Source organism: Tamandua tetradactyla, chromosome 1 (assembly GCF_023851605.1).
Source record: "Tamandua tetradactyla isolate mTamTet1 chromosome 1, mTamTet1.pri, whole genome shotgun sequence".
NCBI lineage: Eukaryota > Metazoa > Chordata > Mammalia > Pilosa > Myrmecophagidae > Tamandua > Tamandua tetradactyla.
The window spans coordinates 113,181,753-113,206,879 of record NC_135327.1 but is presented as its reverse complement, the minus strand read 5'-3'; the positions used below and the strand labels follow the sequence as shown (position 1 = coordinate 113,206,879).

At 35.2% G+C, this 25,127-nt stretch overlaps 1 protein-coding gene across 1 annotated transcript in view; it reads right to left on the bottom strand.

Annotated features, from left to right (window-relative positions):
• Positions 1 to 244: 244 nt before the first annotated feature.
• THSD7A (thrombospondin type 1 domain containing 7A) overlaps positions 245 to 25,127 on the bottom strand; it is a 454,108-nt gene continuing 429,225 nt past the window's right edge. Inside the window, exons 20-28 of the mRNA XM_077122733.1 lie at positions 23,453 to 23,570; positions 23,059 to 23,204; positions 22,505 to 22,679; positions 17,391 to 17,564; positions 13,203 to 13,298; positions 9,906 to 9,988; positions 9,345 to 9,555; positions 6,218 to 6,305; positions 245 to 5,583 (exon numbers count right to left, since the gene is read on the bottom strand). Coding sequence (XP_076978848.1) covers positions 5,499 to 5,583; positions 6,218 to 6,305; positions 9,345 to 9,555; positions 9,906 to 9,988; positions 13,203 to 13,298; positions 17,391 to 17,564; positions 22,505 to 22,679; positions 23,059 to 23,204; positions 23,453 to 23,570 — 1,176 coding nt within the window. The 3' untranslated portion in view covers positions 245 to 5,498. The remainder of the gene's footprint in view (positions 5,584 to 6,217; positions 6,306 to 9,344; positions 9,556 to 9,905; positions 9,989 to 13,202; positions 13,299 to 17,390; positions 17,565 to 22,504; positions 22,680 to 23,058; positions 23,205 to 23,452; positions 23,571 to 25,127) is intronic.

Sequence of the window (25,127 nt, the reverse complement as noted above, 5' to 3'; positions counted from 1 at the left end):
TGGAAATAAAGAGGTCCCTTTTCCATGATGATTAATCTAGTGGCCTTAGCATTTCTTCCAAGTAAAGGTTTGCATCTCTTGGAGTTTCTAAATTGGAGTTGTTGAAAGAGGCCCAGAGAAAGGACAAAAAGGAGTAAGTGGATTTGAGATTTCACTGAAAAAAAATTCTTGACCCACATTTGAATAGCAAATGATGCAAATTAAAACACAGATACACATGTTGAATGAAAATGATTTTCGTGTTTATATTTGTCAGCAATATATTTACAAATAACCCATATGAAAATGTAAAAAAGCATATTACATCTTCACATGCCATCTGTAACTGAATAGAGCTTAGTGACATTATTTGCAAATCTGTAGTTAATTGTACATAGACATTTTGTGCATTAAAAAAGAAATGTACATAATTTAAAATAAAATTACATTACATAATTTACAAAGTAATATTAACAAAAAAGTTCTTAGACAGCTGCCTCCTTATAACACAAAATAAATATTCAAGTAATTAAATTAACCAAAATAAGCACATTTATGGGATTATAAATTATAGAAAGATTGCAAATTTAATAAAGTTATAACTTTCAATGATAGATACTGATCTCTTCAAATCTCTGTGCTAGAAATGGGGAGGAAAAAGTACCAGAAAGGGAATTATAATGTTTACTTTCCAAAAATAAACACTAATAAATTCCTGAAAAATAGTTGGGAAAATTTCATTGTAGGTCAAGCAGGTAATCTAGAAACTATTGCTTAAAAATGAAACTACAAAACACAACAATGAACTGACACTTGATTATATTCTAAAGATACTAGAGATTTTTGATCACTGAAAACATGACTCCCACAAACTAAAACTCTTCATTGACTGCATGTTTTAAGCTCTGGCTTGGTAGAAGTATGAAAAAAATAAAATAAATTTAATTCTTTTGATTTACTCATTTAATAATGTGTACGTAACCATTCTGCAGTGTTCCTGCCAGATACAGAGTTACCATATCACACTGCAAACAACCTTTTAATAAAGAAGGCTAAGCCCACATTGCAGAATATATGTGTCTGAAATCCTGTCCTGCAGCCATGACCAGCCATCTGAGGGCAGGGCCGGGCGAGACTGTTATTACCCCAACAGGCAGATGTTTTTACCTTTCACATCTAAACTAGAGTCAGGAGAGGTGATGCACTGACAAGATTCCTCAAAGATTCGTTCACAAACTGCTCTCCTTTCAAGACCCTCAATCTTAGAAGGGAAATAGAATAAGAAATGTATTTGTATTTGGTAATTCAACTTAGTTTACTGTTTGGAATTTACAAATAGTGAGAAGCATGATTCTTGTAAATCCATCCAAATCCCACACTGGGTGCAGAGTGGGCTCTCCTTTACTGAGAGACGCCGGCTTCCCTCGCTGTCCAGGAGGATGGGGAGTGAACAAAGACACGAGATGGCAGTGAGGGGAGTAGGCAGTCACGGGGTAGTAAGGAAGCAAGTGTACAAATGGACATCTTTATAGAAAAGGTGTCTTTTGGCATAAATCTCCCACATCTTTTCTTTTCCTCTTTCCTAAGTTTTTTCCACCAGTACATTTCTGTTTAAATCAAAATGTTCACTTTAAGAGACATTTTGACTCCTATAGAAAGGAACTATAGGTTTTATTTTTTTCCTTTTTAAAAAATTTGGGCATATTTAGTAGAAGGTGGTTCTGAAGGAAATAGGCAAGATTAGCTCTCATAACAGCAGAGTACAGAGAGAGACCAGGCAGAGAATCATGACAAATGCCCAAGGACATAAAGAGTTAGAGGAGGTAGAGAAATTTGTGAGAGGTGCTACATGTTTCCTGTAAGAATTTTCCATTAAGGGACTTTTTTCTTGAAACATACAGAGTCCTAATAACCATTGATACCTATGTGGGGTAGAGTAGGGAAAAACCAAACACTTAACAGCAGGGCCTCAGATACACTCAGTAGGTGAGGAAGCATATTAAACACTAAAACACATCTAGAGTGGAGGGCAGTGTGTGTAAGTGCTACCTTCACTCATTAAGTCCACCTCTCCTCTTTCAAATGTTTCAGGTATACTTGTGGATAAGAGTCATTATTAATTTTTCACAGTGCCTCATAGAGTGTCTTGCAATGTAATAATTCAATAAACATGTCTTTTTTAAGTAACTTGTGCTTTGTTATAATTAAAATCATGCTTTTATGCACTCCTTTTCAAATTAGCTTAAGCCACACTGTAGTATCCTCAAAAAGCCTTTGAAATAAGTAAATATATGGCAAATGTATTGATGAATGAATAAATTAATCCTTCTCAAGCAAGATCAGTTATGCTACAACTTGTGTATGGCTTACATTGAAACAGTCTAACAAAATAGTATAATTCTGTGTCAATATTTTCTTTTATTTTTAATCAAACTGACTTTCAGTCTTATAAAACAGTGGTTCTGAATCTTTTGGAGGCCAGACAGCATTTTGGTAAGAGGTGTCAACAGACAAGTTACTACAATATTCCCAGCCTGAATTCTGAGAATGAACAGGAAGAATAAGGTTTTTGACGAAATGCCAGTAAAATATTTAACTCATTATTAATCCATGTCAGTAACAAAAGTAAGGCAATTTTCACATTATAAACACAAAAATAATAAACTCCCATTTGTCCAAAATAGCCAGCTAGGAATACATCCCCTTTCTTTTACTTTTTGAGCAAGAGAGATCACCATGAACTTCCAATATGTTCCCTAATGTTAGGGAATATTGAACCTAATCTTCTCCACGCATATAATGCTGTAAAATGTAAACCATTTGTGAATAAAAATACCTTGCATTTCATAACATTTTATAATTTTTGCTCTATTTAATTTTTATATGCTAGGTAGCAGCATATCAAACTGCCTTCTGAATTAATGACATTTGACAATATTTTAAGTATAGCATAAGTAGTAATGATACTTTATTCTAATCAACAATTTCAAAATTGTTTAAGTGTTGCATGCACTTGATAAGACTATTAGCTGGCTTCTTCAACTGTAAGATTCTTTATCAACCATTTTGGACAAACGGAGTTTATTTTATTAGAGAGATCAACTTGAGGATTACCTGGAAGATCCCTGAGTACTTATTTTGACAATTACAATTTAAGATTAACAATTTCATTTTTTTGCGTTCCTCTTGAACAAAACAGATAACATGGATTTTTGTTTTCATGTTTCCCCTTTTATAACTCCTTGGTTTAAAGTAGAAATCTCATCTTCCTGATCACTTGTTGCTTTGAAATGATTTACACTGCCTAACAAACACAGTGAATGTAGAATAAGGAATCAGTAATTACCACATTTAGTTCTTATTGAAGTATATAGAATTATTCTCATTTTGGTGATAATGTCACCCTGACTAGATGTCTTTTGTAATCTTTGCAAACACTCTAATGAACAGTAGGGGGAGTTCAAACTCTGGGATGAAGGTAAAATACCTTATAGTCTGTACCTTTTAGTAATATAGCTGTTTAAGATAAAGTAGCTTTTTATGCTATTTTTAAAAACCTGAAACTCTAATGTCCTCCCCTCCCCTGGAGGTTGTTTTTGTAAATGTTGCCTGAAAAATGGTATTGCTTTTCAGTGGCACCTTTTGAATTTTCCATTCATATGAAAGTTTGCCAAGTTAGAAATTGTTGTACTATGTTATTCCCAGGGTTAAATCTGTGAAAAATATAGCTCTTTATATTACAGTGGTAAATCTAATGACTGATTTTCACCTTTGAAATTAAACACCGATCACAGTCAGAGGGTAAATGAATGAAAACTGGAGATGACACAGTGGAGTGTTCATGGTGAAATACCCTCTAGACCAGAGATCAGTAAACTGTGACCGGTGGCCTCCCCACCCCCGCAAATGTAGCCTGTAGATTGTTTTTGCAGGAGTTACTGGAACCCAGCCACGTCCATGCCCCTTCTTCTGTGTCTGGGGTACTGCGATGGGCGTGTCAAAGGCAGAGTCAAGAAGTTGTGACCTAGACCTGACTGAAAGAATTTACTATCCGGCCATTTACAGAAAACGCTTGCCACCACTGGTCTCAATATTGAATGAAGCCCTGGACCAAATATTTATTCTTCTCTTTTTTAAAATTTTAGTTTTTGAAATTATACATTAAAGAGACTGTTTCAAATTTTATCAGTGAGAAAGACAAAATTTTTAAATACTGCCTATAAGGCAGACACTTGATCAAAACCTGGGAAAGCAAATCAGGGAGAAAGAAAAATCAAGACATAATTTTGATTTTCTTTTGGTTACAAAAATCACTGCTACATTATTTTCTCCATCTGCTCAAAATTAAAAAGACAACCAGCTCCTTTTTTCTTTTCTTTTCTTTTTTATAGCAAAGATAACAAATATAAAAATCTAGTCATAAACAGCCTTAAAGTACAATTGAAAGCCAAACTGGAGGGATTCACCTTTCAGAGGGTTAGTGGATTTAGGACTTCCACACTTAAATACTGCCATGTTGCCAATTTCAGAATGGCCTCAGCAAGGGGGAGAAAGTGTTTGCAGCCGATGCAGCAGCTGGCTCCATGCTGTCACCATCCAAACTGAACTTGACTCTCTTCAGGATACGCGAACTTGCAAAGGTCTCCGTGACACTCTTGGCCCAGATGTCTTCATCCCATAGGAAAAGAGGCAGTTTCTATGGCAATACTGGTTAAGTGCCTATCATGCTGCACTAATATAGTGCAAAAATGTGCCTTCCATATAGCAAAAATGATACAGGCAACCAGTTTGAAAATTAGCAAAGTAGAAACATATTAACACAAGCAAATTAGTTTTCCAGGTAATAACCACTGTAAAATATTGAACTTTGAGGACTCTTTCTTCTAAGATACTAGTACATGTCTAGCATTCGTACTTTGGAGAGAGACAAGAATGATGTCTTATAAAAGAGTCTTTGCCTCTGAAATGCAGGTCAGTAAGTGCTGCCATCAGCCACCAAGATGCTGAATTTATTCACTGGGGTTTGTGCTCATCTTAGAGCTAATCTATCATCCAGCATTAAAGTTGCTTATTAACAAGTATATAATCTGACATAATGATGCCTATCATTCAACTGAATATACATGTTCTTATTCTTGATTATAATGTTGTAGAGATCTTGGTACTAACCCTTCATGCTAAAAAGTTACTATGGATTCACACTGCAGACAGGGTCTTGTATCAGGCACCTAAGTGGCCAATTGTACCATCATATTTGTAGAGATGAAAGTGGTTTTTCAGTTGGTAGATTTCAGGAAAGATCAAACTCTCAGAATGCAGCATGTATTCAACTAAATCTAGAATTTTTACATGGCACTGTCTTGAATATCCCTGGTGGTACCAAGATTTTCACTCTTTGACAGTCCTTTAAGAAGTTAAAATGCATTTTAATCCACGCAGTCCGAATACCGCTGTTGCCTCTGTATATCTATGACATAGTCAGAAAGCCAAAACTATTTGTTTCCAGGAAAATTTCTATTTTACATGTCTGCATCCCCATCATAGGCTAAAGTTAAAGGTTTCAGTCGGTTGTTTTGCCTTCTTTGGGGTTTCTTTGGCTTTTTGCTATAAAAAAAAATCATTGAAAAATTGGGAGAAGAATATCAGTCTTCAATTGTAAACTTTATCATTTTAAATGAAAAACAATCTGATAGAGCTACATTGCCTAAATTCAACCTTAGAAAACACTTCAAATGTTTTATTATCCTGTGACTGATAAATTATCCAAATGGAATTCCTCCACTACTAACAAAGGAAGTAATGTGATAGCATAATAATTTATATTTGGCCAGAAACCTTTATAAGTAATATATAATTTATAAATAATACATATTTAAAGAGATATTTGAATAAGATTAGAAATTACCATAATATCTTCCTCCGGTAGTAATACAATATCAAAACATCTCGAGTTCATGTAAATAATACAAAGGAATATTCTCTTGAATAAACATGGAGAACATACTTGAGGGGAAGACCTGGAGGAGCCCTGGTTTATCTTCTGAAACTAAATGGCTCAGATTTGGAAGTTTTAGACCATCTAAGATAAAAGCTATGTTCATATAGAACTTATTTAGAACTTCTAAATAAATGTAGAACATTCGAGACATTTGCTGTTCCTGTGCTATAATCAGCTGAAAGCATTTTGTATGAAATAGATTACATATTGCCTTAGATTTTGAAATATTTAAACACTCACCAGGCTAGATAAATCATGGAGATAATAAAGATGAGTAACACAAATGCCCCAGCTCCTACACCGTAAACCCAGGTCTTTAGTCTCCCATCTAAGAAGAATGGATATTAGACATTAGTCTTCTATTTATAAGGCAGTCTTTAACTATGACTAATGACTAGTCGCATACAACCAAGCCTTTCAAAGCCCAAAACACATTATTGCATAGGCACAGTTAATGATTAATGTAAAGCCGCCTCTATGCATTAGATGCTGCTTCATTATCGACGAATCTTGAGTTAAAAATGTTTGTGTTTAGATTTCATGCTAGTTGAAATTTTTACTGCCTCTTTTCTGAAATTCACTTAAAATTCAATGTATGTAGACTGCTATATAAACATTTGTCCTTGGATTTTCGTTCTATTTTGAGAATGGCAATTATAAGAAAAGGGAAATAATGCAATTTCCAGAAAACACTAAAGCCTGAGACTGATGTATACAGGTATTTGAACATAAATATTGCCATTTTTACATTTTTATTTCATAGGAAATGAAAGTGAATAAATGTAACAATTTTGGTATTAATAATGTTTGGTCTAGACTATACACTAAATATAAAACATATATAAAAGTATGTGCTTTTATATAGTGTACTTTAAAATAGGCTTGATGATATTATTTGCAGAATTAAGTAGGTTTGATTAACATTTAAAAGGGTCCTTAATTATTTTCTATCTTCTTTCTTACATGGGAGCAGACATGACAGGAAATTTTCTAATTTGGTTTTCTGGTCCTTTTTCTTTGAATTTCTCTGTTCTGAATAAATTTCAAACAGTAGAAAGTACTATTAATGACATTGCCTAACCTAATTTGATTTATAAATCAAGGCCTGAGTGAGGGTTAGAAAAAAGAGGAGACCTTTCTGGGGTAAAGAAGGGGATACCTAATAAGATCTATATATTACATTTCCTATAGGTTTATACAGCTTGTAAGGGTATCAAGTCAGAATTCGAACTCTATCAAAAAGAAAAATGTCACCAACTTGTTGAAAATTATTTAGAATTGTTTGAGCTTTTATTTTTCTTGTGGAATATGTTGTTCTTCATGCAGATGTTTCAAAAAAGGAGGCTACTTTGAGTCAAGTTGAAGATGTACTTTTTTCTTTGATGTTTCCCTATTGTTCTTGTAAGTGTGCATATTTTGAGGTAATTTTCCAACCATGAAAATCTTTGCCACATCTCACATTTTCAGAGTCTAGTCTAAGGGAGCACCAAGAAGTCACTGGCTAATTAAATGCTATCCAAAAACCAAATATTCCTTTTGGACATAATACTGACATTTGAGAAACTTCCAGAATATATCACGACATTCTGTTTTCAGAAACCAAAAGACAATAAACATTACACTAAGGTTATCTGATGTTTCACCAGGTTTAATAAAATCATTTAGTTATTTCATACAAAATGTGTGATGCTTACAATTTATAGTAATCAGTAGTATAGTAGATAGAAATTATATTAATATCAGATCTAAAGATTCAGTGGATATCAATATATAGCTTTTTAATAAAGATATGCTGAGAATATGGATTTCTAGAGAAATTTAATGGGCAGTTCACTCAGTTCTAGCTCTGCTACTCACACATTTATATATATATATAGAATATATGTATATATTCTGTTGTATACATACAAATTAAACATTTGGTATTAGCCTTAAAATTATAGATTGGGTAGACTGACCCTAAAGGCTTTCTTGTGTTTTTTTTTTGTTTTTTTTCTTTTATTTCAAACTAAAGTTTGATTTTTCAGGCCTCAGAATTCTTAGACAAATTTTTTTGATTTTTAAAACCAAAGAATAAGATCTAATATGTAATTTTTCAGAAAATCCACCTTGTAAAATACACTGAAGTATTTACTTTAGAGGAACTATGTATTAAATTAAATATAATGACAAAGATAATACTCTATTCTTTTATGAACTGCTTTTGATGTGAGAAGGCCTGCTTGGTTTCTTGATCAGCCATTTGCTGGTCCACTGTCTTGAACAGTGAGAGGAGAAGAGATTTCCAGGCTTACATAGAGAAGTCAGCTTTCCAATACAAACTGCGTTTTCAGCTAAAAGCCTATTTAAGGCAGGGATCGTATAGTTAAAATGTTATCACTCAAATACTGAAAGTACTTAAAAAATCCCAATAGTGATTCTCCAATAAAGGAAGGTGTTTTGATTTAATGCATTAAAAATAGAGATATTCTAGCTATGCAATTTTTCCTTCCTTTTCTCCTTATGTTTCAAATAGAGCTTTAGAGCAGTCCTTGCCTGGCTCAACTTGGTGCTTTCCTTTGGACACAGACCAGTAATCCCTCCAGGGTGTGGGGAATGCAGCCCTCGTTGTACGTTCTCTAGCATCAGCTTTGCTCTAGGGATGACCGTATGGTCATACTCAGTTAAGAGAGAGTGTATGTAGACTAGGGCATGGCATTTTATCCAGCCTTCAAGCTTTTGCTTGTATTGGATCCAATACACATCAAGAGCTGTCTGCTTAATATGACACGGTTCTGGTCAGCCAAGAAGTCTGGGTTCGTTGTCCCATCCAGACGGGAAGACTCTCTCCCTGCCTCTGTGGGCCTGCTGCTGCTAGCACAGATTCTGGGTATTTGAGTATGCCTGGCTAAGGGCCGATAACAATTGGTCTGGCTACCAAGGGCCCTGGAACAGGATGACATGACTCATGCTTCTATTTAAAGTTCAAACTATTACTTCTCTGTGGTGAAATGAAAAATTGCTGAATGTCTTTATAGACTTATTCCAGGTCTGCATGACAGTGTACTTTTCTCCTAATTAATATTTTTATCATCAGATGTCTTTGTTCAATGTGAAATAGTATACTTATAAATTTAGGACCAGGATGAATTTATAATAATATCAATCCTAAAACTTTTCTCAGAAGAGAGTAATTTCATTTCTCTTAACTATGAACATGAGCACTTATTCATAAAAATAGCAAAAAAATGACAATGTCAAAATAAATGGGCATAGATGAAAAAACAAAAGGCTTGTATGAAAATGATTGCTTATTTTTTTTAATCCTTTGGCATTGGCTAAATATATAACCAAAGAATTCCATTTCATTAATGTCTAGATTCGTCACCTGGCCCAAATGGCTGTAGAAACCAGGTCCTTCCCCGTCCTGCTGGGTTATTGGGGGATTGGGTTGGATGAACTGCTCGGCTGGTTTTCACATCTCCTTTTTTGTCTTCCACTGTGGGAATCACCACCACGGGGATAAATGTGCACTGATCGAGTGTACCATCAGATGACATGACTTCAGTGTAACCTTCTTCGCAACTGCATGTTCTCGTCTGCAAATAAAGAGAATTATACTATGCCTATAAGGTGACCTTGAAGTCATAACCACCGAGAGCTGACATAACGAGGAGGCTTTAAGGAAGTCTTGCTTTGGGAATTTACTACATGTAATTTCTATCTTAACTACATAAAAAGGACACACTTTTAGTATTATATCCAAAGTTATATTTAACTGTAAATGCAAAGTACCTTCATTTAGAATTGCTTATACTGATAAAAGGAGAGGTCTAAAGATAGAACTTTTGCACCTCAAGACATGCTTCTTTCGGAATGGATCGCACAAGAGGCAGTGGGGTGACAAACGATGAAGCAGACCTGTCTGCCCCGATGAATGTACACGTACCTCGCTGCAGTATGAGTGGGGTTGATTACACGGTGGGCTACATGACCTGTCAGTGTCTGGCTGGTGCACCACCAAGCAGCCCCCTGGAGAACAGAAAATATTTTGACAACTAGCATTTCGTACTGTAGTGAAAATACACTGTGGTAGAGTTGTCTTTAGATGCTCAACTACTTTGATAATCCCATGGATTTTTCTAATGGTTAAACTGAAATATTTGATAAAGCCTAATGATTTAGGAACTTGAGGCTTGTCTTACCCACAGAAGACAGCATGACGACTGGCACTTAGTAGGTGCTAAATAAACATCTGTTGAAAGGATGATTTTGTAGTTGCTATTCTGAAACCACTAACTGCACATAAACTATTCCTGTCAGTAGTTCCAGAGGTCATATCCAGCAATTAAAGAGCTGATTAATTTTCTTTTAAAGTTAAGATTCTTTCTTGGCTACTCAAAGCAAAGCAATGGTTTTCATGTCCCTTTGGGAGGTGACTCTTAAGTTTATGTGGCTACCAGATGAGAGTATTTTTAATAATGTAAAGGTTTATTTAAAAAAAATCACTCTACTCCTTAGTTCAGGGTATTTTTTATTGGAGATTGGAAAGAAAACAGACATAACTACTAACTGGTGTGTTTGCACTATTGTTTTAACTCGATCTTGCAGGTGTCTATCCCTCTTCTTCCTTCCTTGTTTTCAAATATACTACCAACTATGCTTATGTGAAGTTCTTATTGATAAGAACAGATGTCATAAATAAACAATGTTGATGAAATGGAAGAAACTCCTAATTTCAAACCATACATACTCATTCAGTTTAACAGAGTGTCATGGTCAGCTTCACCTGTCAACTTGGCCAAGTGGTGGTTGGGCAAGTGCTGGCCTGTCTGTTGCAATGAGGACATGTCATAGAATTAGATCATGATCACATCAGCTGCATTCACAGCTGATTCCATTTGCAATCAGCCAAGGGAAGTGTCTTCTGCAATGAGTAATGCTCAATCTAATCATTGGAAGCCTTTTAAGGAAGATTCAGAAGAGACAGGCTCTCTTTCTGCTTTGGCCAGCAAGCCTCTCCTGTGGGGTTCATCCAGACCCTCCATTGGAGTCATCGGCTTCACAGCCTGCCCTGCGGATTTTGGACTCTGTGTTCCAGCAGTCACGTAAGACACTTTTATAAATTTTATATTTGCGAGTGTTCCCTGTTGATTCTGTTTCTCTAGAGAACCCTAACTAATACACAGAGGTTCAGCAAAGTAAAATTTTTCCTTCATTTCTGGAATTTAATCAGAAGTGACTATTGCTAATACGTTGCCTCATTTCTCAATATCACAAACCCAAAATACTCATAGAAAAATTGTTATGGAAAAGCAGTTAGCATTTCAAAGAGATTACATTTTAATGTCCATATCAAAGGTATCATCATTAAACATATGAAGAAAAAAGAAAGCAACATCTTGAGTTTCTTAGGAGACCAATTATTCATAAAATTAAAGCAATTGATCAAGGAGGGTTATGTACTTTACACGCTAGTTTATTTCTCATAAAGAATTTCATCTCTCCTAAAAGATGGAAGAAGAATTTATACAGAGATTATTACAAATCTTTACACTTTTTTGGGGGGCTTCAAACACTATTAGAAAGAAATACCTTCTGTATTGAAAAGAAATTTAAAATATTTTCACAGGAAAGCCTTTTAAAAATTTGCTTTGAGCTGGTGAATAGCCCAAATTGCAGTGGGAAAACAACTTTTATAACATGTAAAATATTATTTGCACCTAATCTTGGGGGGAAGAAAACATTATGAAGTACAGACCCCACTGGGGAAGCTGTAAAATTCCCTCTGAAAAGTTTAAAAAAGAATGCAGACTTTCATTTCCAAGTTGAGTGGATAACCTCTAACACCTTCTAGTTCAGAAAGCCTATGCTTCCCTGCCCAGTGCTCACCAGATACCTCTCGTGGTGGTGTGGTCGGGACAGAAAATAAGAGTGTGACAAAGCACAGGATTTCCTGGTAGTTGTCTTTTGTTTGTTAGGTATGTGTCCACTGGTAGTTGCTATTATCAAAGATTTCTTGATACAGCTTCTCATGGATACAATTATATCTTCAAAAGCATACAATTTGACATTGTGCTCCAGCTTTCATGGAAGGAAATAAGTAAGTAAGTAAGTTTGAATAAATCCAGGTAATTTAAAATTCAATATAAAAATTGATGCTTTTTACAAAGCATATTGATCCTTGCTCCTATTATCTTACTGTATGTATTAAAGCTAACTTTAAATATGAGCATTACTCAGAGGCACCCAAATAAAATGCACACTGCTTTGCGTCCCTATAAGAGGATCAGAGCAATGGCTGCAAGTCAGTAGGTCCCTCTGAGGAGCTGTCAGTATTCATGCTACTGCTATACAAAGCATATTCCTGTAGACTAGATTTATAAAAATAAATTGTTTAAAAGGGACACATCAGAACTTTGGGTCCCTGTATCTGATATTTGCGTTCAGCTTTCAACCTTTGTTTCTTTCTAGGAAATTTGTCTCCTAAATTTCTGGCACGAAAGTCTCTTCTGTCTTCAGTGGGTCCTTGAGATTCCTTACATTTTTCTGGGCTTGGATTAGGAATATTTTATTATGTGTAGAGTAGAGCATGTCTCTGGGATATATGTGGGTCAAAGGACAATAAAAAAATTCTTCCTCTTGCTTTCTTATTTGGATGTATAATGATGTTTGAGTGGGGCCCTCATAGAGATGCTCTGGGTTTGTATTACTCTACTTGGTGCATAGTCATTTATTATTGTTTTATTAAAAATTTAATCGGCAAATAAATCTCTCAACTGTAGATATCTGGATCCAAGAGAGGTATTTGGATTTGTAGAAACGTACTTTCTTGGTGATATTTTTGGTCTGCATTTGCATTCCCTTTGAGGCACAGAAGCAGACACAACAGTTTTCAAGCAAGTAGTGTTATTAATAAATATCATTTCTAGTCAACACAATTGGAAATTATTATACTAATGCTTTATTAGTTATATAGTATTTTAAGTAACTAAGTTCTAGCAGTGATTTCTAAAATGGCTATGAAAGTGAGAATTTGAAATGTTATAAAAAATATATATTTTTTTATAATCAAAATATTGATTGTCATCAATCACCAAACCAGTACAAGCGCAGGTGTCCCGAATTCAGACCTTGTGCTGAATAGGAAAATAATATTTTTCTGTTTCCTTCATTATTTTCTTCAACCAGTTACGTATATGTTATAGGAAGACGTTCAAAGGACAGAGGGAACTCAGAGGTTTACCTGTTACATTTACACCATCTGACCTTTGGCACCAGACAGTTCGGGAAGAGCCCTTCCAAGCGCTTGCCATCCATTTATACTCGTAACACTGGCCATCTGTGGGAACACAGTCAACAGAAGCGTTTCCTTACCCAGAAGGATAATCACAGGGATAAAGTATTAATGAAACATTTATGAACGCCTGAAAAGTGACTCACTCATCTCTGGCCAGTCTAACGTCAATTTATTCTCCTCAAGTGTAACAAATGTTACAAAGTTTCAGGTATACACCTAAACCTCAGTTGATTTTCTGTGTTTGCTGCCATACTACCAGATGGAAGCCTGGATTTTAATTTTATTTTTTTTTAAAAGATATTATGGAATATCAAACATACAGACAATTTTAGAGAATAACTTAAACATATTCAATAACTCATCATGCAATTTTAATAAATATTACCATTTAGCTCTATTTGCTTTAGTTTTCTTTTACTTGTTGAATAAACATAACAGATAAACTAGGTCCCGTTATATTCCTTCCTGATCTGGCCTCCCTTCCAGTCTGTCCAGCAACACACTCTGTTCTGAAGATGATGCATGCTTTTTTGTGCCATGTTTTTTTTTCTTTATAGTATGTATACACGTGTCCATAAGCAATGTATAGTATTATTTGAGGCAGTGTAAAATAAAACAATGTCTCATACTCTATTTTTCTGAAACTTGTCAACATTATAGATGAACTACTTCTATGTGATTTATTATATACATGTAGTTCATTTGTTTTAGCTGCCACATAGAATTCCATTGTCCTAAATACCACAATTTATTTCGCTACTTCCTCTACTGGTGGACTTTTAGATTATTTTCAACTTTTGCTATTATGGCAATGCCTCAGTTGGTCAAACTTGTGCACATCTCATTGTGCTTCTCTAAGGTAAAATCGAGAAGTGAAATCTCTAGGTTTCACAGCATGGATAGCTGAAACTTTAGTAAAAAATGCTGCTTAATTTTCCCACAAGGTGATGTACACACCCACCAGTGTGATTATAACTGCCAGATGTTAAACTTTTTTGTCAGTCTCATGGGTATGGAAAGCTATCCCATTGTTTTAAATTGTAGTTTTTAGATTACTAAGCATGTTAAACATTAAAAAATGTTTTGGGCCATTCAGATTTTCTTTTATTAAATTGCTTATGTATATATATTTTGGTCTTTTATTGTTTGTAATGTAATCTATACTTTTTTTCATTGAATGTGGGAATTCTTTATTCTAGAATAGTGATCTTTCAAAATTTGGTCCATGGACCTCTGGAGGTCTTGATATATTTTCAGAGGGTGTATGAGGATTTCCCCTTGTTAACTGGGTATCTCTGAGTGAGGCTGCCTTTTCTTCATATACGGAAGACTGCGATAGACTGAGTGCAGGAACAGAGAAGGGAATCTAGCCAGACATCAAAGTCAGTTTTGACATTAAAGTTATTTTGCTTTTGTTCTGGAAAACAGATATATTTTCAGAAAATATGTTATTTTTTGGTACTACAAAATTGGTTTGTTATTGTAAATTAATTATTCATATTTTAAAATTTTCCCAGTGCTCGAAGCTATTATAATTTATTTTGATAAGTATGATCCAAAAATGGGTCCTCAATTATTAGAAGAGTATAAAATTGTCTTGGGACATAAGGTTGAGAGTTACTGTTGTAGTCACTAATCCTTTGAAAGTAGTATGCTTCATACTTTTTCCAAGTCTTTGTGGATTGTCCTGTAACTTTATGACCTCTTACTGTTCAAATGATAAAGTATAATGTATAAGAATTTGCAATCTTTTCCATTTTTGTTTGGGTCACATTTAGGACATCCTCTACCTTGAGTACAACTCTGATATTTTCTTTAAATATTGCACAGTTTTGCTTGTCACATTTAGGTCTGCAATCTATCTGGAATATGGTTTTGTAATGATGTGAGGGAAGGATACTTTTAAAAACGCTATGTAGATAAATTTATTTATCCATCAATTCACCACTGACTTTTCACCTTTGGTACTGACCAGAATTTATTCCTGACCTGAGCTTCCCTATTTTGTTACATTTGTCTAACTTTATTGTTATCAAAAACTTTTTAATTACTCATGCTTTAAAGTAGGTCTTAATATAAAGCCAAGTCAGTCTCTCCTCTTTTCCCATTTTTTCTTCTTAAAAACATTTTGTGCTCTTATTGGTTTTTAATTCCTTTATCTTAGTAAACTATTCAGTGTGCATGGAATTGATAGTTAAATTTGTGAAAAATTTATATGAACATGGTCTGTTTCACCAATGTTTTATGCTATCTAAAAATGTTTTAAAATTTTTCCATACCTATCTTTCAACTTTGCTGCTAGATTATTTTCTCCTTGTTTTCTTTTTAATGGAATTTTTTTCTACATAAACGTTATAACTGGTTCTTGCCGGTAAGAGAAATATTATTTTGTATACTGATTTGAATTGTATTATGTTGCTGAACTCTCTTCTTCTAAATATATGTCGAAACATTCTCTCGAATTTTTCAGGTGGGCAGTCACATAATAAATGAATGATAATTTCATGTCTTCCTTTTCTATTATTAAACCTCTGTTCATGCTTTGGCTGGAGTTTCCTTTATTAGGTTAGAAAGAATTAGCAATAATGGGCATTCCTTGATTGCAAGGGAATACCTGTAACATTTCCCCATATATTTTAATGTTTGCTTGAAGTTTTGATAGATACCCTTTATTGGGTAAGGGGATTTTCTTCTAGTTCAAGATTTGCCAGTTTTTATTATGAATCAGGTTGAATTCTATAAGTATCTTTTCAAAAAATCATATGCCTTTTTTTCCTATTAATTTTGATATACAAATAGATTTTTCTTTATATTTCTGGAATGAATTAGTCATAATATTAATTCTTATTAAATTATCAGTTTGTTCAGATAATATTTATTCTTTGGACATCTATGTTTATAAGTTACTTAATACTTTTACTTCCAAGGTTATACTACTTTAGGTATTTGGGAGACTTTCTTCCTTTTTTCACTCCACTTTATTTTCTTAAGATTTCACATCAATAGGAGTTGTCTATTGGGTTAAAATCTCATCTCATTTTTAACTTTTTCCCCTCACTTAAGCATTTTAGACTTTGTTTCCCTCTAGGTACTTCTTTGCTGCACCCCATACAATTTTTGATATGTACTGCTCTGGAAGTGTGGTTTTCAGTTGTTACTCCTCTGTGCATAGAGGGGATTTATTTTGCAATCATTATTATTGATCTCTAATTTTACTTCGGTGTCATCCTGGGGTGAACAATTCTTTCCTTCTTGGTAATTTTTCATTTTTTGTTACTCCTGACCTTTCTCTGTTACTTTACTGTCTGCCCCAAAGCAGTCAGAATATATTTTTGGCTGGTAAACTGGGAAGATTAGATTGCCTGGGTGAGTAGTTCTAACTCTAGAGTTGAGTTATCTGGTCCATATTGGTTTCATTGTTAGTGTTCTCCTCCAACACTCCAAGTTTTCAGTAATAAAGGTGGTATTTTTGGCTTCTAGTTGCTATTATATATCCTTCTAATTATTTGTTTCTAATTATTTATTGAACATGAGAAGGAATGAGATAATTGTTTTTCGAGGTGCATACTCTGCTGGACACCAATTATTTTGTTTTCATTGAGATTTCCTCTGTGTTCCTAAACTATGGCATTATAATGTTCAATGGCATTTAAAAATATCATCTATTTGTCTAGATTGGGTTCAGTGTTCTATATGTGTGTTTAAACACACATACAAATATGTACAATCATATGATCTATGTCAAATTGAGATTAAATTAATCCTTACCAATGATTTGTCAATTTCTGAGAATATATTAGAACCTCTAATTTTACTGTAGATTTAAAATTTTTCTTTAACTCTGTCTTTTGATTTAAAAGCTCTGAAGATAGTGTTAGATATATGCATGATCAGGATTGTTATATGTGTACAAATAACGTGCTCCTAACTGTGTCAGCTTTACTCAGCTCATAAAACTGGGAAACATTTTAATATTTCCTATCTAATTTATGAAGGGTGGCAGGATTTTTCTTCCTCTTAACTGTTTACAAATTCAGAATCAGACCCTCAAATCAATTCTGTCACACTCAAATGAGATCTCGGCAAATTTGCTTAATGGAAAATTCTGTAAATTTCATGAACTGCAGCACTCACCGTCACATGATTTTGTTTCTAACATCTGCTCTGGGCACAGATGCTGATTCTCTAGTTCTTGTATAATCACAGCCCTGGATCGGACCTGTATTCCACCAAAGCCAAGGTCCTCACCATTCACGCAGGTCAGCTGGCAGAGGCTCCACCAGGACCATTCCTTTAAGTAACAGTCACCTGAAAAACACACAGGTGTGCCGTTTATACTCTCACCCATCGAGAACTAACTCACTGGGCAATGTTTTAGGTATGCCAGTTCAGAGGTAACATTTGTAAGATATAGATAAGTATTTGATATGTGAAAGTTTGTATGCAGTTTTATGACTTGGTGTTTGTACTGGTATTTTCTGAGAGGTTAGTACTGGGTACAGACTATGTACTGCCGAATGACATCAAGTGGACACTATAGCTTGAAGGGAGCTTATCAATTTTAATCACTTCCTCTTCACAGGCAACACACTTTGATAGAAACTTATCACAGCCCTTGTGATCATCATTGCAAAGGGATTTATTAAGCTCCTGGTACTATTCAAAGAAAAACTGAAATACACTTAGAACTTGTTTTCTAGGTATTCATAAGTTCGAGGCTGAGAAAGCTGGTATTTATGCTTCATCCCTGTTCCCTGTGAGAGGCATGGATGTGGGAGGACAAAGTGAAAGCTGCTGTAGAGTATCACTTCCTCTGCTCTGTATCTTCAGTCATCCTCCATTTCTATCAACTATTTATTGAATTAAATATGAAAAGTTCACTTATAATAAATGCATCCCTGGCTGAATTTTAAAAATATGATTATATATAACACTGAAATCAAGAAACAGAAGCTTAGAAACCCACCTCATGTTATACAGATGGAATTATACCATATGTACTTTTTTATTTGGTTACTTTCACTCATTTCTGTTTGGGAGAGCCACTTATTTTCATGAGGTTCTAATTTGTCCCTTCTTCTTCCTGCACTTTATTCCACTGTGTGAATATACCTCAACTTTAGCTATCCATTCTCCTGTTGCTGGGCGTGTGGGGACTTGTACTCCTTCTTTAGTATTGCTGCTATGGACATACTAGTGCAAGTCTTTTGGTGAAAGGATACATGCATCTCTGTTAGGAGCTTGGGGTAACATTTCTGGGCCATAGAGTATCTCTATATTCAATATCGTCAACAATTTTGAGGTCAGGAAGGCTTAATGAAATATACATTTCCTATATATGTTCATTCTTCAGGACTGACTACTTATTACCTGAGCAGAAGAGCGACTTCAGAGGGTGAAGTGCTTTTTTAGAAAAAGGGAGAGCTAGAGGAGAATGGAGAAAGTATTTGTGGTTACTTTTGGACTTGAAAGACAGTGTGGAATCTAGGAAATAATCAGAAGTTCTAACTCGGTGATACTGTTCAGAGGATATAGTAAATTACAATAGTCACAAGTCCATACTGGATTCTTACCATATTAATTATTCCAGATATATCACATGAATAATGGATAGTGACTTGTATTGTGCTGAAGTTGACTAATATGAGCACGAAGTTGCCTGGAGATCTAATGAAAAACACTTTTTGTGCTTATGTTAAGAGGTCACACCAAGGCATAAATTATTGACTAACAGATTCATGTGTAATAGTAAAGTGAGGTGATTTTTGGAGTGCTTTATTAGAGTATGCTACTTTTAGTTTCCTCCAGTTTTTTAATTTTTTACTAGTTCAGTGGAACTAGTAAAATTAAAATTTTTAAAGTTTCCCCATCAACTTCAATGTGGTATAACTTCACCTTCACTATTCCTGATTGCAAACTAGTAAATAAATATGTTTCATTTAAAAATAAAACAAACTTTTTATTAGTAGGATTTATCTCTGTGCTATACTATTTAGTACAGTGTATTTTGTAACAAAACTAAATAAATATTTTAATGATAGTCTGTAAATTAGATAATTGTTCCTCAAAATAATTTGTCAGGCTTTAAAGATTTAATGACAGCAAATGAGAGTCAAGCATTGCAATGTACTAAACACATCTCTTTATACCTTGACTATATAAACCATTGTAATAAAAATCAAGTTAACATTATGCCTATCAAATGATATGGCAAACAAGTGGATGAAATGCATTTCCTCATTTAGTATTCTATTCTTTAAATAGCTTATTAGCTCATGGATTGCTAGCTTTCAAAACCTATCATTAGAGAAAACTAGAAACAGAGGAACTCAAATGAATAGACAGTAATCCATAACAGAAGAGCAGTCTCCTTCTGGATTTGTAGTTAAACTAATTAAAACAGTATGTTTCCTGGTTCTGTGTTATCCTGGGGTCCTGTAGTTCTCCTTCACATCAGTTGTCATAGATTATAATGTTATGTTTATTATAATGAACAGAAGTCAATAAATTGAAAATGGAAATATGATAGGGAAAAATCAATGAAATAAAGGCTGGTTCTTTGGAAATAGGAATAAAACTGACAAAGTCTAGTAAGACTGACATAACCTACTAATGTCAGGAATGAAAGGTGGGATATCACTAAAGGCTCTGAAGACATAAAAGTATAAGGAAATACTATGGAAATCTCTACACACATAAATTTGACAACTTAGATGAAATGGACCAATTCCTCAGAAAACACAAGCTACCATGTCTCAACAAATAGGAATAGATGATGAATAGCTTTATGATTATTAATAAAATTGCATTAATTCTTTAAAGAACTCTTGAAAAAGAAATCTTCAAGCCCATATAATTTCTTTAATGAAATATTGAGGCATACATCTATCAAACATATACAGGACTTTGATGCTGAAAACTACAAAACACTGTCTGAAGACACAAAAACTGATCAAAATAAAGGGAGAGACATATCATATGACATAAACCTCAACTTAAACCTCACACTTTATAAAAAATTGAACTCATAATGGATTATAGGTTTACATATAGAATGTAAAAATTACAACTTTTAGAAGAATAAGGAAAAATCTATGAGACATAGGACTTGGTGCAGAGGTTTTAGACATGAGAATAGAAATATGAGGCATAAATGGACTAATTAATGTTAGTCTTCATAAAATTTAAAATCTTTTCCTCTGCAAATGATACTGTTAAGATGCTAAGAAAAAAACTTATAGACCGGGAGAAAATATATGCCAACATCTGACAAAGGACTGATATCTAGAATATATAAAGATCTCTTTATAAATCAACAATTAAAAACATACAAAAGCAATCCAAGTAGAAAATGGGCAAAAGACATGAAGAGACATTTCAGTGACAAGGATATATGGATAGCAATAAGCAAATGAAAAGTTGTTCACCATCACTAAGGAAATTAAGACCATAATGAGATATTACAGCACGTCTAAATAGCTAACATTAAAAAGAAATACTGACAATGCCAAATGCCAGCGAGGATGTGAATAAACAGGATTGATCATACTTTGCTGATGGGGATGTAAAATGGTAAAGGCACCGTGGACAGTAGTTTGGCAGTTTTTTAAAACTCTAAACTATAACTACCATATAGCACGGTAATGATACTCTTGGACATTTATCCCAGAGAAATAGAAATGCAAGCCCAGAGAAAAGCCTACACGGGATGTTTACAGCAGCTTTATTTGTCATTCCCAAGACTGGAGACAGCACAGATGTCCTCACTAGGTGACTGACAACACAAATCGTGGACCATCCATGTCAGGGATGAGAGAACAGAGGGCCATGTACATAACAACCTGGGTAGATCTCCAGGGCCTAGAGCTGAGTGAAAATCTCAAAAGTTCACACAGTACATGATTCCATTTACATAATCATCTCAGAACCACACAGTTGTAGCGATGGAGGGAAGATGAGCCACTGCGGGAGTTAGGGATGACTGTGACGGGTCGGTGCTGCAAAGGGATGGCCTGCGGGAGGCTTGTGGTGATGGACAAGTTCTCACTTCCTTGTGGTTATAATTACACCAACTAATACCGCGTTAGGCAAAATTAAGTGTGCCATTGCCCCATTTGCTTAAAATAGCCTCATGTCCCTTTTTAGCAAAATTAATAAGGACTTTAGGCTTCAATTATAATGTTCGTGGTGCTTCAGATTTTCACTTGGGACTATCCTCATTCACAGGCTCTACATATTTTATAACCTTTTCCAGCATGCTAAATTTCTTGCAATATTCCTTATATTCATTCCTACTCTTTACTACGTATTTTGAACTCTACTGCTATGATAATGAAAATGAGATATAAATGTCATTTACCCCAGTGTAACTTTTTACTTTTCTCTGGCCTCTCTTTAAAGGAAGTCATAACTCAAATAGTACACGCTGATTTCATAGTGGCATTATTCACAACTGAGAAAAGACGGGAGCAACCCAAAGGCCCATCAACTGATAAATGTATCATCAAACGGATGTGGTATATACACACGATGGAATGTTACTCAGCCATAAAAAGGAATAAAGTTCTGATGCATGCTACAACATGGATGAACCTTGAAGATTCATGTCAAGGGAAGAAAGTCAGACACAAAAGGACAAATACTGTGTAGACATACTGATATGAAATCACTAGAACTCATAGATTCAGAATCTGGAAAACAAGTTACCAGGGCACAGGGCAGGGTCATGAAATAGGGAATTAGGCTTAAATGTACAGAGTTTCTATTTGGAATGATGGAAAAGTTTTGGTAATAGATAGTGGCGATGGTGGCACAGCATTGCGAACATAATGAATAGCGCTGAATTATTCTTTTGAATGTGGTAAAGGTGGGAAATTTTAGGTTGTGTATATGTTACTAGAACGAAAACTAAAAAAAATTCCATGGAAATACTCAGCAGAAACAGTGAACCCTACGTTAAACCATGGAATATTTAATAGAATAGTTATTAAAATATGCTTTATTTAATTTCAACAAATGTGCCATGCCGATACAAGGTGTAATATCAGAGAGGTGAAGGGAAGCCTGTATTCTATGCATGATTTTTCTGTAAAACCACAATGTCTCTAATAAAAAAAAATACTATGAGTAAACAAACTCTATGGGTAGACATTTGAGGCACCTTCTCTAGCTACTGGCATAGCTTATTACTGTTCCCCTGGATCTGGGAAGAAACCATCATAATATGAACTCTGTTTTGCTGTGGTTACCTGGGCAAGGCTGAGTGCAGGTTTCCTCGAGAACCGCTTTTTTATTACCATCTAAAATGGGTTCAGTGTCAGCACAGAATTCCTCATCTACCACTTTACTGAAATCATCAGTTGACCCATCACTCACAACACAAGAAATATTCCTTGTTCTGGTCCCTTCTCCACACTGTGCATCCTGGAATGAAGGAAGAATAACTAATTAGGAAAAGAAAATAATTCATCAGCAAGTTCATCACTTAAGTCATCTCTGCACCATCGATTTTGATTTATGACCAGTTAGAGAAGCATTAGAAACCTCTGGGAAGAAGCCCTGCAGGGAACTAACTATAAAGCATACACTGAACAATTTATTTGTTTTCTATATGAAGACAGGCAAAGAAATCCTCATTAAAGCAAATCAGTCTCCAAGTTGTTTTGAAAATACAGGAGAGGGAGTATTTGTTATAAAAACTAAACGGTTATGAAATGGCAAGTCATTTATTTAGTCTTTAAGAGAATTCATGCCATCTATAAGCTTTGAACTGAGTCTCTGCAGATTTCTCAAGATTTGATACCTGCACTTGGCATGGAGACCAATGGCCGTATTGCCACTGATAACAGGGCTTCACCGGGCAAGGTTTGGATTGCTCCATGAGGGCAGGACATGGCCTTCCATCACCCTGAAAGGGCTGAGTCACAGTCCGTCTTCGCATCATTTTTCCTTTAAAATAGACAGAGTAATGCAACTTTAGTGATACATATCGTTGCCCACGCATGTATCTTATGGGGAGAAGGCATCACAGAGGTCTTTCCTGAGATGATCTGAGGAACAAGTCAGGCGCAGATGATAGGGAAGAGAGACACCCACTCCAATCTTCCTGAAGATTATTTGAAATGACAAAGCGAGAGGGACATTTTATCTCATATTCCTTGATCACTAGCTTAATGTTAATTGTGGTGCAAACAAACCTGTGAGGCCACATGTCTGAGAACATTCTGACCAAGGAGACCAATCAGAAAGCTGACAGTTCACAGGGCATTCCACCGTGCAGGAGGTGTTCATCTGCCAGTTCTTCTCTAGGCCGAGCTGGAAGAATGGAGATAGCTCTGTTAGCTGACATAGATGCCTGACTACCATCGCTGAGGGGTTGAGGGGGAGGGGGAGGGGGAGGGGAAGAGGGAAGGGGAGGGGGAGGGGGAGGGAAAGAGGGAGGGGGAGGGGAGGGGAGGGGGAGGGGAAGAGGGAAGGGGAGGGGAGGGGGAGGTGGAGGGAAAGAGGGAGGGGGAGGGGAGGGGAGGGGGAGGGGAAGAGGGAGGGGAGGGGGAGGGGAGGGGAAGAGGGAGGAGGAGGGGAGGGGAGGGGGAGGGGGAGGGGAGGGGGAGGGGGAGAAGGAGAAAACAAGCAAGTTGAATAACAGAATAAAAACAAAATCTGAAGACATACATATGTTATCAAACCATAAAGTGGTTCAACCCAGGAGAGTAGGAGTAAGGTGGATATGAGGGAGGGGCTTATGTATTGTTTGAACTTTTTCAATAAGCAATGACAAAAGGTAGATTTAATCTCCAAGTTGGCTGAATTTTCCTAAGAGGGAAATAAATATAAGCATAATTACTTATCATAATTTAAAAAGCATGATTATCATCAATATTTAGATCTGTAATTTTATCTTTGAGATAATTATTTTTACATGTACTTGGTAAAGTAAAGAGAAAAAGGAAAGGCTTAAAAACAAATTGCCACTTAAGACTAATGATATAATGTATTAATATACCACGAAATATCAGTTTTTAAGTAAGCTGTCTTTCTCAAAAGGAAATATGGGTCACCAGAGATTTTTATTATGAAAATTTCATATCATTTCTTTACAAATATTCTTTTTTTCTAAAGCTGGTATAATTCAGTTAGCTTGATGTTAAGGCTTTCAGCAGGTAATAGCCTCTCATCAGATGCCATTTTAAAATCTTATGCCTTTTTGTTGGATTCTATTACTATTTAAATATTCTAATTTTAAAATAAAAGGTGTGGCTTCAAACCCTTCTGTATATTCAGACCTTTTAAAAGTCAAAGGTAGAAAGAAGGATTGAAATTTTTACTATATCCCTTCAGTAAGTCTCATAAAGTCACAGTCATGCTAGGTTGGAGATGGGCATTTTGAGGTAATATGAAATGATATTTTACATTTAAGGTAGATAAGAGTTTCATGGGGAGAGAATTTGAATCATAGAACTCAACTATGATTGACATTTATTTCACTAGAGTATTAAAGAGGATGTCTGTTTATAGCTATTCTGGGTATCCACTAGCAAGACATTTTACCCTTGTCCAATTTTTCCTCACATTTATTGTATCTGTCTTTCCTCTCTCCTGCTCCTTCCCCTCCCTTTTCTTCCCCTCTCATCTTTCCTCCCCTTTTTCCCTCTCCTTCTCTATCTAGCCTACCATTTACTGTCCCATCCTCCCTCCCTGCCTCTGTCACTTATCTCTCTCTCTGTCTCTCATCCAGCTAAACATATATATCTCAGTAAATTAAAAGAAATCTATTCAGGGACCAAATCATAGGGGAGGAAATCCAATTACTAGGTATCAGATGAATAAATGCTTGAAAAACACCTATAGTATTTATACTATATAAATGCTAGG